The 16,114-nt window shown below is 42.1% G+C and overlaps 2 protein-coding genes across 5 annotated transcripts; both read left to right on the top strand.

The window, feature by feature from the left end:
* Positions 1–338: 338 nt before the first annotated feature.
* On the top strand, positions 339–7,816 carry si:ch211-106k21.5 (leucine-rich repeat-containing protein 38). 4 transcript variants are annotated; one of them, XM_068731494.1, is made up of 3 exons: positions 339–631; positions 4,472–5,703; positions 6,203–7,816. In XM_068731494.1, exons 1-2 carry the CDS (start codon positions 619–621, stop codon positions 5,695–5,697), a joined length of 1,239 nt encoding a protein of 412 aa, XP_068587595.1. In that variant the 5' UTR covers positions 339–618; the 3' UTR covers positions 5,698–5,703; positions 6,203–7,816. The 4 variants fall into 4 exon arrangements, with proteins under 4 accessions (XP_068587595.1, XP_068587611.1, XP_068587603.1 ...); XM_068731510.1 differs by adding an exon at positions 4,192–4,295 and having other exon boundaries at positions 4,472–7,816; XM_068731502.1 differs by adding an exon at positions 4,192–4,358 and having other exon boundaries at positions 4,472–7,816.
* A 2,297-nt stretch (positions 7,817–10,113) lies between these two features.
* pex19 (peroxisomal biogenesis factor 19) lies at positions 10,114–15,378 on the top strand. The gene is made up of 8 exons (XM_068731478.1): positions 10,114–10,220; positions 11,623–11,711; positions 12,148–12,310; positions 12,424–12,509; positions 12,591–12,764; positions 12,851–13,021; positions 13,280–13,324; positions 13,814–15,378. Exons 1-8 carry the CDS (start codon positions 10,157–10,159, stop codon positions 13,898–13,900), a joined length of 879 nt encoding a protein of 292 aa, XP_068587579.1. The 5' UTR covers positions 10,114–10,156; the 3' UTR covers positions 13,901–15,378.
* The last annotated feature ends 736 nt before the right edge of the window (positions 15,379–16,114 follow it).

The following is a 16,114-nucleotide window of genomic DNA, read 5'->3' as shown; positions in this document are numbered from 1 at the left end:
ACAATTTGTAAAAACAAACAAAAAATAGCTCCATTATTCACATTTTTATGTACACATTACTGCATCAATAATTATATCAAACCATAAAATATACGTTATTCTGAAATGAGCCCTTCTGCACAATGGGTACTTTTAAGTATTGATGCTTTTTTACTTGCAACAGTTTGGTGGTAAAGTGAGTTCAGCCACCAGGGGGCGCGCTGCCGTCACAGCGCTGCAGCAGCTCGGTTTCAACTTTGTGCTGAACTCAAATCTGTCATCTTCAGTCGCAGATAAATACACTTTAAATGAACAGTGTGCATGGACAAACATGAATAACACCCTTCCCTACACACACACACACACACGCGCGCGCGCACACACACACACACACACACACACACACACACACACACACACACACACACACACACACATACACGCCGCCTGCGAGCTGTATTTCCACATTCCGCTCGGAGGGAAACACACCCTCAGATCCGGAGGAGGAGAGCTCCAGCCGGGACAGTTGATGGGATGCAGAGAGGAGAACGACGCCGCTGCCGTCGCTCCGCGTGACGTTTAACCTCAATCGAAGTTTTCTCTCTCGTGAGCTTCTGGCGGAGAGCAGCAGCAGCAGACATGACAGTCACAGGTAAGACGACACCTTTTTCTTCCGTTTTGTTTCTCAACCAGGTGCAAATACCACAGATACACACCTAAAAAACATGACTGCACGTTCATGCTTTGAGGCGTTTATCTGTATGTTTTTGCATATTTGTAGGAGCTTTAATTAACCACACAGGGTGCGGTTGGTTCAAATTGAAATGATGACGTTATGGTGTGTTTTGTGCCAAGCTGCAAACAGATAATGAGCACTACTGTGGTCAGGGGTCCAAGTCCTCCCCAGAGCAACCCCACCCCTCCTCACAAAGTTTGACCAGACTCCAAAAAAGTGCAGAAGAATGTCTCATTAATTGTAGTTTTCAACATTTTATTGATTCAGTACATGCTGCTTAAAAGACCTCTTCACACCGTCAACATACTGAATCCTGAATATTCTTTTTATTTACTTTACCTTAAATTACTTCATTTAAATTATATTAAATCTAAAAATAAGAAGATCAGCCTTTAAAACACCACAACTTCAAATTGTTGGAGACTAAAATCCCCAAATATCCTCCCGCGTCCTCAGTGGAGCTGCAGCCCCGTCTTTAACGTATACGAATAGATTATGATGATGAGCTGTATGAAAGGAGAATGGAGACCGTTATTGCAGAGGAAGCTCTGCCAGAGAGGATGTAGCAACTCACATTGTTGGAAAGTGAGATCACCCATGTTCTCCAGATTCAAGGCCTCTCTTCACACCCTGAGAGGAGACGAACGTCCCTCTGTTTGGATGAAGAGGCGTCACGTCTCAAAATCCAAAGATCAACTCTTCTGTCAATATTTAGAGTGAGTGCTGGACTCAAATGTGAAGAAAGCTAAAAAAACAACAAGGCAGATCTGCCTGAGCTGTCAGACTGGGAATCTCTATAACCTTTGGACTATTTGTGTTATCAGGCTCAGATGGGAGTTATCTTAACGGTTGAATGCATGGAACTAGAAACACATACAAAAGTCTTACTTCATCCAAATGTAAGCAAATCCTTATCAACGTTCAAACACGGAAACCTTTCCTTTTTCCTCCTCGGAGCTTTGAATATGTTGTGTGTTGATGGCTATCGCACAGGACAAAAAGCTGTGCACCATGCAAATAATGACAGAGCTATAAGATATGAGATGCTGGCCACTAACAGGAGGCTCAGTTCACATGGTAACAATTTGAGAATAAGTTTGAGATTAAAAAAAAAAAAGCAAACACAGGTTTTGTCATCTTATCTGAAAAAAAATCTTTATTGTTTTCAGTGATTAAAGGAGCATCACCAAACAAGGCCTCACTGAAGAAGAAAAACTGCATTTCTTTCTCTATCTTCTAGAAGATTTATGAACAAATCACTGCTTTATAATTAACCGAAATAAACCTAACAGCCTCAAAGAACAAGGAAAACCCATATATTTGAAATATAAAGCTCAAAAATCAAAATGTCGATATATTAACAATGGATCACGTGGCTTCTTGTATGTGAAAGAGGTTGCTCATGGTGAATTTTCCCCCGACTCTGCAGTTCCTCGCAGCTCCACTGAGCTTTTTAGCGCGTTGTTTTGGTTTTTACAGCAACACAGCTTTAACATTTCAGCCGCAGGCAGCTGTTGTTGATGAGAAATCTCCCCAAAAAACTGACTGTGCGCTGCTCAGCATCAAACAGACGAGGTTAGAGACGAGCTGGTGAACAAAGAGGAGCATGTAGCAGCTTAAGAGCCAGACATTTCCTTTAAGAGTTGGTAGAGACCAAAACCAGAGCTAAAAGGAGAGTGAATGGACCGAGCTACCTTGTGAAATATTACCGTGTATTGGCAGTGGTGGAAGAAGTACTCAGGTCTTAAGTAAAAGTAGCAATACAACACTGTAGAAATACTCTAGTCCTGCTTTCAAAAAAAGTACAAAAGCATTGGAATCCAAATAAAACTTTAACTACCAAAAGTATAAAGCACAAGTACCTCAAAATTGTACTTAACTACAATACTTGAGTGAAGGTATTTGCTGAATAATCACATGTTATATTACTATTTAATACTCTGCCACGAGGCAGTATAACTACATCTAGGTAACATAAACAACCTTCTCTACCTCATCCTCCCATGTACTCAAACACTCATGCTGGATACATTACATCATCCTTCTTTCCTTTGACGCACGCTTCCTGTGTTTGTTATATTTTCTCCATTCGTTCATTCGTCGTTTGTCCTCGCTGACATATTTAAACGTCTTATTTCATCCGATATCCAAAAGATGATAAGTTTGCTGGAATGAATGACTAAGAAAACAAGCAAACCTTCACATTTGAGAAGCTGGAACCAGTGCATTTCTGCTTTAAAACACGGCTAATTGATTACCTGAAGTCAGTTCACCTGAGTTTATTTTCATCAGCAGGAGAAGTGAGCGTTCTTTGAGGCCAAGAGGTCTAACAAAACGGTGGTCCTGCATGTATTGTCCCTGTTGTCTGGGGAGTTCTCACATTCCGGCCTCCTAACCGCGCAGCAGCTCTCCGCTCTATTGTGGTGCGTGAGGAAGTCTGACGTCGGGACCGAACACACACTCCGTCTCTCTCTCCCCGCCTGCTTCACGTGTAAAACACAGGCCTCGTTAACGTCGACCACATTTATGTTCAGGCTACATAGGAGTTTTAGGAAGTGACCGGCAATTAGTTTATTTTTATGTATCCAATAGCAGGGTTTCCCCAAAGGTTGTCATGTCACGGCCTCTCGGCGAGACACGCGGCAGGAATGATTACAGTGGAATTAAGCAGTCTCACATTATTTTAGGGACCTTCTCAAACCTCGTTAAGGCCATTGATGCTGTTTTCTACCGTGCAGATGTGTTTTCATGTCTTGCATGTTTGTTCCTTTTTAATTGCACCGCTGCACTGTACTTTGTTGGACGTTCCCAACCTCATCTAAGTTTAAATTCAGGCTTCTATAAAATACATATTTCCTTTTTACCATCGGGAACAACATGCATGAGTGGAGAGACGAAAAACAAAATATATTTCTGTTCATAATGCAAAATAAAGTGCCGTCAGTATTTTAAACTGAGAAAAACAAATGTTCCTCATTTTAATTGAATCTTTGTTTCAAACTGTTATGCTTTGTTGCATTTCTTTTGTGACTGCTTCTGTGTTTTTTACTTTGACGGTTTCCTGTCATTACACATTTGTTCCTTTTTGGCGAGCTCAACAATAATAGAATGTTATTCTATTGTGATGCCAGTATTTAAAATCCTATCAATGCATTTGAAAGTGAGCGGGTTGCTTTGAGATGTTCTTGGTTGGTTTTGGATACGGTTAACAGATTCTGGCTTTAACTCAACCAAAAGTCAAACCAAACAAAAATGTTTATTCTTTAAGGAGATAAACTGATTGAATGAATGGAGTCTGACTTTTTTACACCAGATTTGAGAGGCTGTACAGTCCCAGTAAACACGACAACCCTGCTTGTTGAACTATTTTAGGCTCCAGCTTTACCTTCGGGTAATATTTGTACAACTTTCATCTGTCAATTAACGGCACAGCCCTCACGTGACAGTCATGGCAGCATCTGTTTCCTCTCCAACAGCCAAACACTGGACTCCTGATCCCTAGTGAACCGTGTCACCATGCCAACTCCCACGATCCTCACAGCAACCAGGAGTCCTCTGAGAAGTTGCTAGGTTTACAACTGTGAGTCCACATAAAGAGGATCCCCTCCAGTGTTGAGAGAGAGAGAGAGAGACCAGGAGGCAGGTAGGGCTGCCTGAGAGAGAGAGAGAGAGAGAGAGAGAGAGGCATAGGGCACTGTGGCAGCAATATGGCACCATGAAGTACACTCTTTTACTGTTTTGTTTTTTCTGTTTCAGAGATGGTTTGCCAGTGTGGAGCCCTGCTGATTGTCACCTTACTGGTGAAGATGGGACTTGTGGGTGGATGTGCGTGTCCAGCAGCCACCATTTTGTCCCAGTTTCCCTCCGAGGTTCCTGCTGACGCCTGTTGTTTGAACTACTCTGGCTCTGCTTTCAGCCATGTGCGCTGGTCTGTGTTTACAAATGAGACAAACATAGACACACTGGACCTCTCCTTCTGTAACATCAGTTCTGTTCACATGAGTGGCAAAGGCGTGTCTACACTGCGGAAGGTTTACTTAAGTCATAACAGACTGACGGCGTTGCCAAGGGACTTTCTGGCCAGCCAGCCCAACCTGACGGAGGTGGACCTGAGCGGGAACCTGATTAAGGAGCTTCCTGAGGGTTTTCTTCAGGACTCGGACAGCCTCCAGAAGCTGTATCTGCAGGGAAACCAGCTACGCATCCTCCCAGGCTCTCTGCTGCAGAAGCCCAGTCTGCAAACTCTGGAGCTGGATGGAAACGCCTGGGACTGCTCCTGTTTGCTGCTGGAAGGCCTGGAGGAACGCAGGAATGTCAACAGGACCACCAAGCTGCCGGATCTGGGGAACTTGACCTGCGCCTCTCCGCGGCACCTGGCCGGCAGGGCTGTGTTGTCGGTGAAGCTTAGCGACGTGTGCCGCCCAGCTGGCCTCACCGCACTCTTCATCGTGCTCCCTCTCCTCATCCTGTCCGCCTTGGTGCTCTGCTGGTGCTGCGGGAGGAAGAAGAAAGAAGCACCTATAAGCACCTCGAAAAAGAGAGCTCCCAGCTCCAGCTGCAACGGCCAGAAGCATCATCATCACAGCAAGCAGAAAGCTGCAGCCACTGAGCCCAACAAAGCTGGAAACTGTGGCAACCAGGGGATCCTGAAGAACCAGCTGCTGCTGCGCCCAGCATCCACCCTCCTGGGCAGCACCAGGGACATCTATGAAGAGGTGGAGATTAAGCTGGACTCGGTGGAGTCTCTTCCCCGAGCATCCTCGCGCTGTTCCGGCTCCACGGAGGAGAAGCAGGGCCCCCAGGGGCCCGACGCGGCCGGCAAGACGGACCTGGACTCGGTCAGCGTGACCGAGGTGATGAAGGACTCGGCCGACAGAGAGAAGGCTTACCTGACCCAGTCGACTGAATACTACAGCCTGGTGCCGGGTATCGAACTGGAGGACTCGGACCACGGCGAGTATGAGAACGTCAGCCTCTCGTGACTCCATGTGAGAGGAATAGTTCAACATTTTGGGGGAAACTTTTTTGTTTTCTTAACGAGAATTATATGAGAAGATCTGAACCGCTCACATGTTTGTATGTTAAAAGCCCTTAAAACCAAGACATACATTTATACATTGCTATCTCCACAGTGGATGAACAGATTTTTACCATTCAAAGTACATTTGTTTGCAATTTGAACTGTGTAGATGTCTCTTACAATGTTAGTTTATATCAAGAACACAGGAGCCTGAGAACATAGGGATGGCCCCACAATGGGGATAGCTGTTTCTCTCTCCTTCCAGCCTTTATGCTAAGCTATGCTAATCTTGGCTCCAGCTCTGTACTTAACTCACAAACGAGTCGCATCAAATCTTCTCATCTAATACTCTTAAGTGTATTTCATCAAAATGTCAAATGAATCCTTAAAATGCACTAAAGAGAGACACTGTGTATGTGTGTGTGTGTGTGTGTGTGTGTGTGTGTGTGTGTGTGTGTGTGTCACAGTAACAGCTATCTATTGACACAGAGAGAGTGGTCCGACCACCGCGGTATCACAATGTAAGAGGAAGTGATTTAATCCGGAGCTTTTCCTGTGGGACCTGAGGAACGCAGTGACGGTTTGAAAGGGAGGCCCACTTTTTTTTTTTTTTCACTCTGGAAAAAACGAAGACATGTATTGTATTTAATGTTGCACTCCACGCTAACGTGCACTTCATATGGTTTTCACGTCGGTAACAAAGAACAGGGCTTGTTTTTAAATGCTTGCTCTTTCAAACTCAAGTGAGCTTTCGTAAACTTTCCTTGACCTCACCCAAGTGTAATTATCACATGCATTCCTGTTTGACTTGTTACACATATTACACTGCACCCAGGAGGTTCTGGGTCCGTCACAACCAGAAGCGTAGGTGCTGCACGATGACTAATCCCATGGTAATGCTTACAGTTCATTCATTGTGAAGTGTGGAATGTAAAGCTTCGGTGAGAAGTCTAAATTTATAAATGTCATTGTAAAGCGAGGATGAAAGGCTTGCCCGTGTTTCACGTCACGTACTGAAATGTGCATATGTGTTGGAAAATATCAGGGGCGGTCGGATGCAAATGCCGGCGGTTTAAGATCAAAAGTCTCTGTAGTGCCGGTTCAGTGAGCTGAGATGCAGAGCATTTCTGTGCAGCGGTGCTATGACATAATGACACTGGAGACACAAAAGACAAACACTGAACGTCAGGGCTGTTCTGCAGGATGTTATCGAAGATGTGGAAAACAGACGGACGTCTCACTCCAATGCTAATTGGTTTGTGTGAGAGAGAGAGAGAGAGAGAGGGTGGAGACGTATTTTCCAGGTTGTTGTTTTTTTTAACGTATATTTTCCGTCAAAGCTTTATTCGTCGTCATTGTGAAGTTTACTGACAAATGAGTGAATGTTGCATTTCGTACACAGAAATAACACAACATAGCTTTTGTTCACTGAGGTCATGTCCTCTGTTTTTTTGTCTGTTTCATTTTAAGCAAAAAATGTTTTGGCAGCCTGTTGGTGGCTTAATTTATTTGTTCTAGTTCGCCTGGCAGTCCGCACATGAGCAGTTAACAGTGATAACAGTGGCAAATTTAAGGATTTATGGTTGCTAAGCTGTGATTAAGGTCTTTTTTAGACTCAATATATTTTAATTTGACTACTTCTAGGCCAGCAAATACTACATCAATACCAAGTTCATCATTTGGATGGAGGTAGGAGGTCTGGATTTGTTTGGTCTGGGTTTATTTGATGGCCAACTGACTAAATAAAGTATGAAAAATCCAAATTTATAGACCTTGTTCTGGGTTTCTGGTCAAAATGTACTGATCGTGATGAGTCCCGTCACCTCAGTATTTCTAAAATCCTGGTTACGGCCGTGATTGTGATTTAAGTTTGAAGTGAAATTACATAAATCCTTATGCATTGTCTGATGGTAAAACTTGATAACATATAGCAGCATTAATAACATTTCTCTGTTAAAACAAAATGGGTATACTGGTAGGAAAAGCACTGATTTTCATCAACATGTTTATACTTGCAGAGTGTTTTTTTGTATGCAAAATTCATATTGTTTCAAGAAAAATAAACGCTTTTTTTTTCAAGATTTCTGCCTCAGGACTGTGAATGATGACGATGACAAACAATCACAGGAGAGGACAGAGAAAAACAAACCGTGTCATGAGCAGCAGATCTTTTCTTTCAGGCTCTTCTCCGTGGCCCCTCAGCTCTTTCTGCCCCGACAATGACCCGGGTCGGCCCCCATCTACCTGAAATCCCGCTTTTCTGTTGAGCTCTGATTTCACTCACCGTGGGAAGTCGTAATTACCGCGTTGGGTTACTCAATACAATCAGTCTGTCCTGTTCTCAGAGTTCTGAGCCCACGACCAGTAGATCCGGGAGCTGAGGAGTATCCATGGACGCTAATCTGGGAGTTTATTTCAGCTACAGATCAAGATCACAGAGCAAGCATTGAGTCGAGATTTACTCAGGATGGAGACACAGGCATAAGAAGTGGAACGTCCTTGTGAACTAATTCAAATGATTTATTTACAGTGGTGGAAGAAGTACTTAGAAAAAGGTCAAAGTAAAAGTTCTGCATTCAACATCTTTCTTCAGTAAAAGCACAAAATAAATACCAAAAGTAAAAGTACTCATTAAGTAGAATGGAATGATATATTTATTTAGCAGGTTATAATTAGTGATGCATTAATGTGAGATCAGTTTAATGTTATAAATACTTTATATGCTGGGTGGCTTAATCTCGAATAATACATCACGATTTATTGGTTGATTATTATTTTGTAAAAATGATCTGAATGTGCAAAGTAACTAATGTTGCCAAATATATGCAGTGATGTAAAAAGTACAATATTGGCCTCCAACATGTAGTGGAGTAGCATGAAATGGAATACTTAAATAAAGTAAAGTATAAGTACCTCAGAATTGTATTTATTTATAGAACTTGATTCAAACTAATTTGTTTCTTTCCATCCCTTCATATTCAAATACAAAAATAAGAGTAAATATTTCAGGAAATGAATGTAATGTGCTTCAGACAACTGAATTAAAATGTATATGTGACAAATAAACCAGAGAAATCTCAGAACAAACAGCTGATCTGTAGTTTTGAAGATAAGAAGTATCATAAATGAACATATTGACATGGCATTAAATATGTCAGATGTTCTTTTACTGTTTTCTGTCAATAAAAGAGCCTTTAGGAGTCTTTGTTGATGAGATAAATACAGACAGTGAGGCCTCAGGGCTGAGGCTGAGAGCTGCACATCACAAGAACGCCATCTACTGACAGGAAAGGAAACTACCATTTATCAGCCACACTAAACACACTTAGAGTACTTTTATTGAGATGAAGGCATTGAACTATTGGTAATAAAAGCAATACGCTACAGACGCTGTGAGGCTGATGAGTGGGCTGCAGCTGAAGAATCAGGAAGTCCACAGGGATCACTGGTCCAGGCTCTGATGGAGGATAGATGGGCTCATAAATATCCTGTCACAGGAGAGCAAACAGAGTCACAGGATAAAACAGACTCTGATTTACAACAGGCCGCTGTAACGATGTGAAAAACAAACAAGTGAGCAGAGCACAGCAGCCAATGACAGAAGGCTGACAGATGTGTGTGATGGACCCACCTGACACAGCACTTAAATACTACAAAACATCTTTACAGTTAGACACTGTAATTCACATAGCACTGTGGTCATAGCACAGACGTTACTGCCATTTACACTAACTTGAGGTATTTCTCAGTTATTTACTGTTAACACATTGGTGCTACTGTAGGTCATAAGACCTCGATGTGGTGCCCATATAAGGATTTGATTTGAATTATTCATCATGTTTATGTATTTCTTGTGCCTTTATTTTGTTTGGGTGCAACTATTCATTACATTTATTTATATATATTAACGACAAATCAGAATTTACTTTAGATAGATGAACAGGAATTATTAAACAAGTCGGTCATTATTAGATGCAAAAAAATTATTGAGTTTCAGACACTTTTGTCCTGCATTCTGGTGACGTCTAAAGAATGAAAATAGCAAAAATCTACCCTGCAACAGCATTTTAATATTTAAATTGGCCATACTGTTACTTTACCTTCAATTTCCAGGGAAAGAATACACACTAATCCCCCCCCCCCCGGCTTGAACTAATAATAAAATCATATTCATCAGTTTTCATTCATTCATTCACTCATTTCTTTTGCACCTTCTTGAGTATTTCTTTCTCTTCTGTCGCTCTCTATCATGTGTTTTTTGGAGGCCTGTGATTGCTTACCACTGCCACTAGATGGCGCCAGATTGCATTGCCAGGCCTCTAAGCATGACGTAATAGTTTATGCGACACTTGTCCCTCAACAGAAACGTCAATTTTCGGAGACTCACTGCTCGCTGGGGTGTTTTGGAAGAAGGTAACATCATGGCGTCGGGAACAGGGGAGCAGTCCACCGGACACGATGCAGAATTGGACGAATTATTGGACAGTGAGTGTTGACATTGAGTCTTTTAAGGCGACGCGTTCTTTACTCACGAGAGGACGGTTTGTTCTGGCGTTACAAACGACCGAGATTCGACGGAGACCCCTCTCTCTCTCTCTCTCTGGGGTTACCCGGATCGACCGACATTAGCTGGGTCATTCCCTCTCTGCAGCATGAATAACTTACTCGTTTGGTCTTTAAAATGTGTCGGAATATTGAAAACAAATGTCGTAAAATGATACATTACGGTCTCCTTTCTCACGTAGATGAAGGGATAATGCATAATGCTTTAATGTGTTCATCTGTCAGTTAAATCGATCAGTGGTTAACAGAAGGTTAGAGAGGCACTCGGATAGCTGCAGGTTGATTTAATTAATTTTAATGGGTTTGCTTGTAAACTAAAGTGAGACGCGTTTGTTTACGTGTTATTACGGTAATATCGGTAGCTCTCAACATGACTTGGTTTTTGTTGTTGTTTTCCACTCTGGCTGATGTTTGCACATGTGTTTTTATTAAAAATGGCCTTTTTTAATAATTCATGCAAGTTATTCCTACAGTCTAGAATAGTTTAAAAAGATTATTAAAACAATAGAAACAATGTATTTTATTCTTATTTTATTTCTGAGTAAAACTTCCCCCTAAATCCAAAAACTAGAATGGATAAACTCAATTTTATATTACCTCTTTAATGACTATTATATTAACTATATCTATATTTTATTGTTTATAAAAAACATAATGTTAATAACAGTAAACCTGTGTTTACATTATCAGTAAAAAAATATGAGTTATTAGTGTATAGTAGTAGGCTTACAGTATTTTCCTTCTAAACATATTAACAGTATTGTACTGTAAAACACAGTTACAGTGTGATACTGTAATAACACAGTTATACCACTGAGGACCAACTAAATATTAGTACAACACAGTAGAGTTCCAACAGCACCACAACCAAGGCAACAAGGTATTGGACTGTTATTAGTTTTAGATAAGTTCACCTAATAAACTTGAACTGACTCCACATTTCAAGTATTATCAGTATATACTCATTTTAATATCAGTTAACATATTACATCAAACTCATCAAAAGAGCTGTAGTTTGATTTTAATTCATAATATAAACGATGAGAGTTGTGTTTTTCATCGCTGTAAAAGAGCTTAAAACATCCACTGGATTGCTCAAAAGAGAAGATGCATTATGCAGCGTTAGCTGTGTGGAAAATACGAGATGAAAAGCTTCTGGACTCGGTCGAATGTTTATGAATTCACTGCACGAACTGTACCAGTTTAAACTGGTAAAGGAAGACGTAGATAAAGGCTGAATCCTAACGTGTTTGTTCTTTAACTACTCCTTCACTAGTCTCTAAAAGACCACCGGCATGCTTCTAACGTTCTCTCTTTCTTTAAGGTGCTCTGGGTGACTTTGACAAAACCCCGGCCCCTCCGGCCCCTGAACCTGCAGCTGCTTCCTCCTCAGCCGCCGGTGGTGCAGAGAAGGTCCGTTGGTGATTCTTTTTGGAACGATGTCGCTGTTCTAGGCTTCACATCTTGTTAAACTCTGAAAGATACAGACGGAAGTATTCGTCCACAACTTGCCCAGTTGCTCTTTCTCTTACTTTTATAACTTGTTGCCCTTTGCTGCTGTCAAGTGTTACATTCAGCTGGTTGCGCAACCTCTAAAGATTACAAAGTTCAGACCCCGCCCGACAAAAAAAGGACTGTCTCAGTTGCAACAACTGTTTTTGGGGGCAGCAACTGTGGCCAAGGAGCCAACATTGGAACAAAAGATGTCTTGTAGATGTAATCTGTATGAAAAAGAAGAAAAAAACTATTTAAAAATCCAGCTTGATACAATTCAGCACTCACAGGCTCTCTCTCAGAAGTGTGAAGAAGGAGCTTTACATGCTTTTATTGTTTTTGTTTCCCTGCGTAGCCACCTCTGCTTGAAGACAGCAAGCTCTTTGAGACTCTCTTTGACGGGGACATGGCGAGCCAAGCCAAGGAGGAGTGGGAGAAGGCCATGACGGAGCTGGCCCACGAGGAGCCAGAGCTACTGCAGCACTTCAATAAACTGTCAGAGGCGGCAGGCAAAGTCGGTACGGTCTACATATTGGCTTATTTGTGGTTTTGGATTATGTTCTTCTGCTTACTGTTTAGTTCCTGTTGCCTAAATGTTGTGTGTGTGTGTGTGTGTGTGTGTTCTGTTCAGGCACTGACACGGCCTCCCAGCAAGAATTCACTTCCTGTCTTAAAGACACCCTGCGTGGCCTGGCCAAGAACGCAGATAACCTGCAGGTGGGGCAATCAATTTTAAGAGTGTTGAGAGTGACGCAAACATGGAGGAGTTTACCGACTGTCGGTGTTGTTCTCCGACAGACCTCGGGACTAGCTGGAGACGACCTCGTCAAGGCTCTAGAAGGCCTGGGATTGGAAGAGGGGGGCGAAGGAGGCGGCGATGACGGAAACATCCTCCCCATCATGCAGTCCATCATGCAGAATCTCCTCTCTAAGGAAGTGCTTTATCCGTCTCTCAAAGAGATCACTGCTAAGGTCTGCGTTTGTGTCACCGCCAACATCACTGTAGTCTGTAGTCCCATTACCAAGACTCACTTCTAAATGTCCCTCCCGCCTCACAGTACCCGGAATGGCTGGAAGCCAACAAGCCGAGCCTCAGCCCGGAGGACTACCAGCGCTATGAGCAGCAGGCCAAAATCATGGGAGAGATCTGTAAGGGCTTTGAGAACGAGGACCAGGGGGCGGGAGATAAAGACGGGATGTTCGAGAGCATCATGGACCTGATGCAAAAGGTAAACACACACGCTCTGCAGAAAACCGAATCCATCTCTTTTCTAGGTTTGTTACGATGTCTTTTGTTTCGTACTTCTTGAATGTTTGGATTGTGACTGAGCATTCAGCCATTAAGCTACCGCTGCAAGTGGAAACTCGCATTACATTGACGGTGCGCGGCATAGCTTACAAACTGTTGTATCGCTTGCTTTACAGTGAATGGAGTTTGGTTGGTTATGAATGAAACTCATCACAGATTCTAATGCTTTTACTTGCAGCTTCAAGACCTGGGCCAGCCGCCCAAAGAGCTCGCAGGTGACGCGGTGAGTTTAGACTGCTCTCTGTCTCTCGCATGAAAAGGGAAATGTGCTAGCTGCTAGCTGCTAGTGCTAGCATCTGCCTCTGTGTGTGTGCAGGCAGCCAGCCAAGGAGGGCCTATTTTATTGTGAGGAAAAACGTTAACTTCAGACTGCCGAACAACGCCTCTTAGCTGTGATATTATCACAACAGACCAAGCCCTGTCCTGAGCTATTGCTTCATCAAATAGCAATATTAGTATTAATGTGATTTCTTTTTTTAATGTTCTGGAAATATATTTCTGCTTTTGGATTAAACAACCAGCCGGGAATTTCTATTTTCAGCTAATGAAACAAACTTTACAAACAAAGGTACTTCATCATATTGATGCAAAAAGTATAAATTAGAGGCGTAGCTGCTACTGCATTAATGATATGGAAATCATATATATTGTCATTTCACCCAACCCTGACTTAGACATGACGTCACTCTCCCTCTGTCTTCTTCCCCTCCAGCCTCCAGGCTTCAACTTTGACATGGAGTCCCTCAATCTGCCCGGAGGCCCCGGGGCCGGAGCGGCGGAGCAGTGCTCCATCATGTGATCAGGTAGCGGTGCGACCCATCAGAAGCACCGGAGCCAATGGGTCCCTCTGTGTGCGTCAGCGACAGGCAAGGGAGTGATGGAGTGTGAAGCAAAAGGTCGGGCAGGAGAGTGACCGGACCGTTCGACACCGTTCTGCCTCTAGTAGAAGGTGTGTGTGGATGCAGAAACAACGCGAGGAGGCACGAAAAAACCAACGGGAACCACACACACACACACACACACACACACACACCAAACACACTCTCTCCTGTCTAAAAATCACTGAACACACAGCTGAGAACATTTCAACATCTCTGCATTAGTTTGTCAGCGTTTGCTGCAGCTCCTTTACGGTTTAGTTTTAACAGCATTTCTTTAAAAAAGAAAAATACCACTGACGTTCTTTATGTTGTTTTTACAAAAACTGTTTAGCCTCATGGTAAAATCTATCAAACCACCTCACGGGTATTAACAGTGCCTTTGCAAAATTAAGTTATTGTTTTAGCTCTTTCGATTTTGCTATCGTTCAGCTCAGCACTTCAGATTATAGTTTTTAAAGTGGTGTGAATTCTGCAATATCATCCCATTTTTACACCAAGTAAGTGATCATTCTTTGGTGCTTCATTAAAAACACACCTATGTTTGTGTACAGGCTGTAGAGGATGTAACTTAACGAGTTAATTACTTATTAACGTGTAAGGAAACTGGAGGGGGGAAAAAAAGTAGTTGTACATTTGTTAATTATTTAAATGATGAAAAATGACTAGAGAGGTTTGAACACCTCATGAGATGTTCCCAGCGCCAACTCATTTAAGAAGACCCATTCCCAGGTGTTGATTTGAAACGATTGAGAAGATGATTCCTGTATGCCTTTGCTGTGGTGAGTGTAGAGTTACTGTGAAGAGTGCTCCCCTTGTGATCCCCGGTGTTTCTAATGTGCAGAGTGATGTTTTCTCTGGTTTGAGGGGTATGGAGGGATATTCAGGAGTGTTTACCACCATGTGCTTTTTGTCCGGCACCCTCCATTGAAAGAGCATCGTGTTCTTTCCAGAGTCGTGTCACGCGAGGAGAGCAACATGTCCGTCATTCATACACATTCATACGCACTGTTGGGTGGAACATCAGCAGCCTGGTGACTCGTTGGCTGTGCTCGGTGGGTTTGTTTACTCCAGCGGGCCACTTTTCACCAGTGGACAAACCTCTGTGAACCATAGAGAGAGGACGAGAAGTCACACGACCATCGACTCATCAATAACTGTAATAAAGGGGGTACTGTGAAAGGATTCAGTCAGCCATGCAGTGAAACGATAACAGATTTACACTAAACAGGCTGCTGTGGAGGTCCATGGGGGGGGGGGGGGGGGGGGGGGGGGGTGCAATCTATTCAACTCTCAGGGCCGACGCAAACATGCCCACAGCACCGAAAAAAAGAAGCATCCTGTTATTTGACAGTGTTGTTTTGTAAATATATGAAATAAAATAATGGTATAATGCAAATTATTTTGATGTGTATTATTTGTCATCGTTGCTTTTACACAGTAGCAGCAGCAAGTAAATATAAAAACATTTATTTTCAGGTATTGTGCAGTTGTGTGATAGTTATACTTTGCTATTTTATGTATTTATTCGACAACTAGTTGCATTGCAGATTTTGCATTCAAAAACTATGATCATTTTATATAATATGCTATAGATTAAACAATCCAATTGTCATTTAAGTTTTCAAGTTTATTTTTTTTGTCAGAATTGTAGTTGAAATGGCAATACATAAAAGAAAGCCATTACAACGCCATAAAAACTGCGTGTGAATGTAGCTTAAGTACAATGAAATAAATGTATGTTCAAATTAAGTGGCAGAGTGAAAATATAAAACAAGATATATCTGCATATAGAGTATATGCAAAGGTAGAAGGTAGCAATGTGTATATTTATTGTTATTGGTTGAAAGACGACTTTGCTGATAATACTAACATACATTTAGAATGCTCTTGAATGCAGGGCTTTACCGATTAATAGAGTATTTGTACAAAATTATACTTTTTTTACTTAAGTAGAGGATCTAAATATTTAAGCACTTCTGTTTGCTTATTTTTGGAGCTTTCAGTTTTCCATTTTTTGTTCTGAGAATATATAACGTTAGCTAACTTAGAGACATAATTAAAAGCTACAGAACCAACACAACATGGACGGAAAATCCTAAAAGTGCATCTGCAATTCCATTACAAATTCCATG

This window comes from Cebidichthys violaceus, unplaced genomic scaffold, assembly GCF_023349555.1.
Source record: "Cebidichthys violaceus isolate CVI_PGR_0920_01 unplaced genomic scaffold, fCebVio1.0.p SCAF_104, whole genome shotgun sequence".
NCBI lineage: Eukaryota > Metazoa > Chordata > Actinopteri > Perciformes > Stichaeidae > Cebidichthys > Cebidichthys violaceus.
Note: the sequence above shows the minus strand (reverse complement) of the source record. Positions and strands in the feature narration are given on the sequence as shown.

Coding starts and splice junctions, on each gene's coding strand:
- pex19 (XM_068731478.1), top strand. CDS start 10,157: ATGGCGTCGGGAACAGGGGAGCAGTCCACCGGACACGATGCAGAATTG. Junction 12,765..12,850: donor TCAAAGAGATCACTGCTAAG/GTCTGCGTTTGT, acceptor CCCGCCTCACAG/TACCCGGAATGGCTGGAAGC. Junction 13,325..13,813: donor AAGAGCTCGCAGGTGACGCG/GTGAGTTTAGAC, acceptor CTTCCCCTCCAG/CCTCCAGGCTTCAACTTTGA.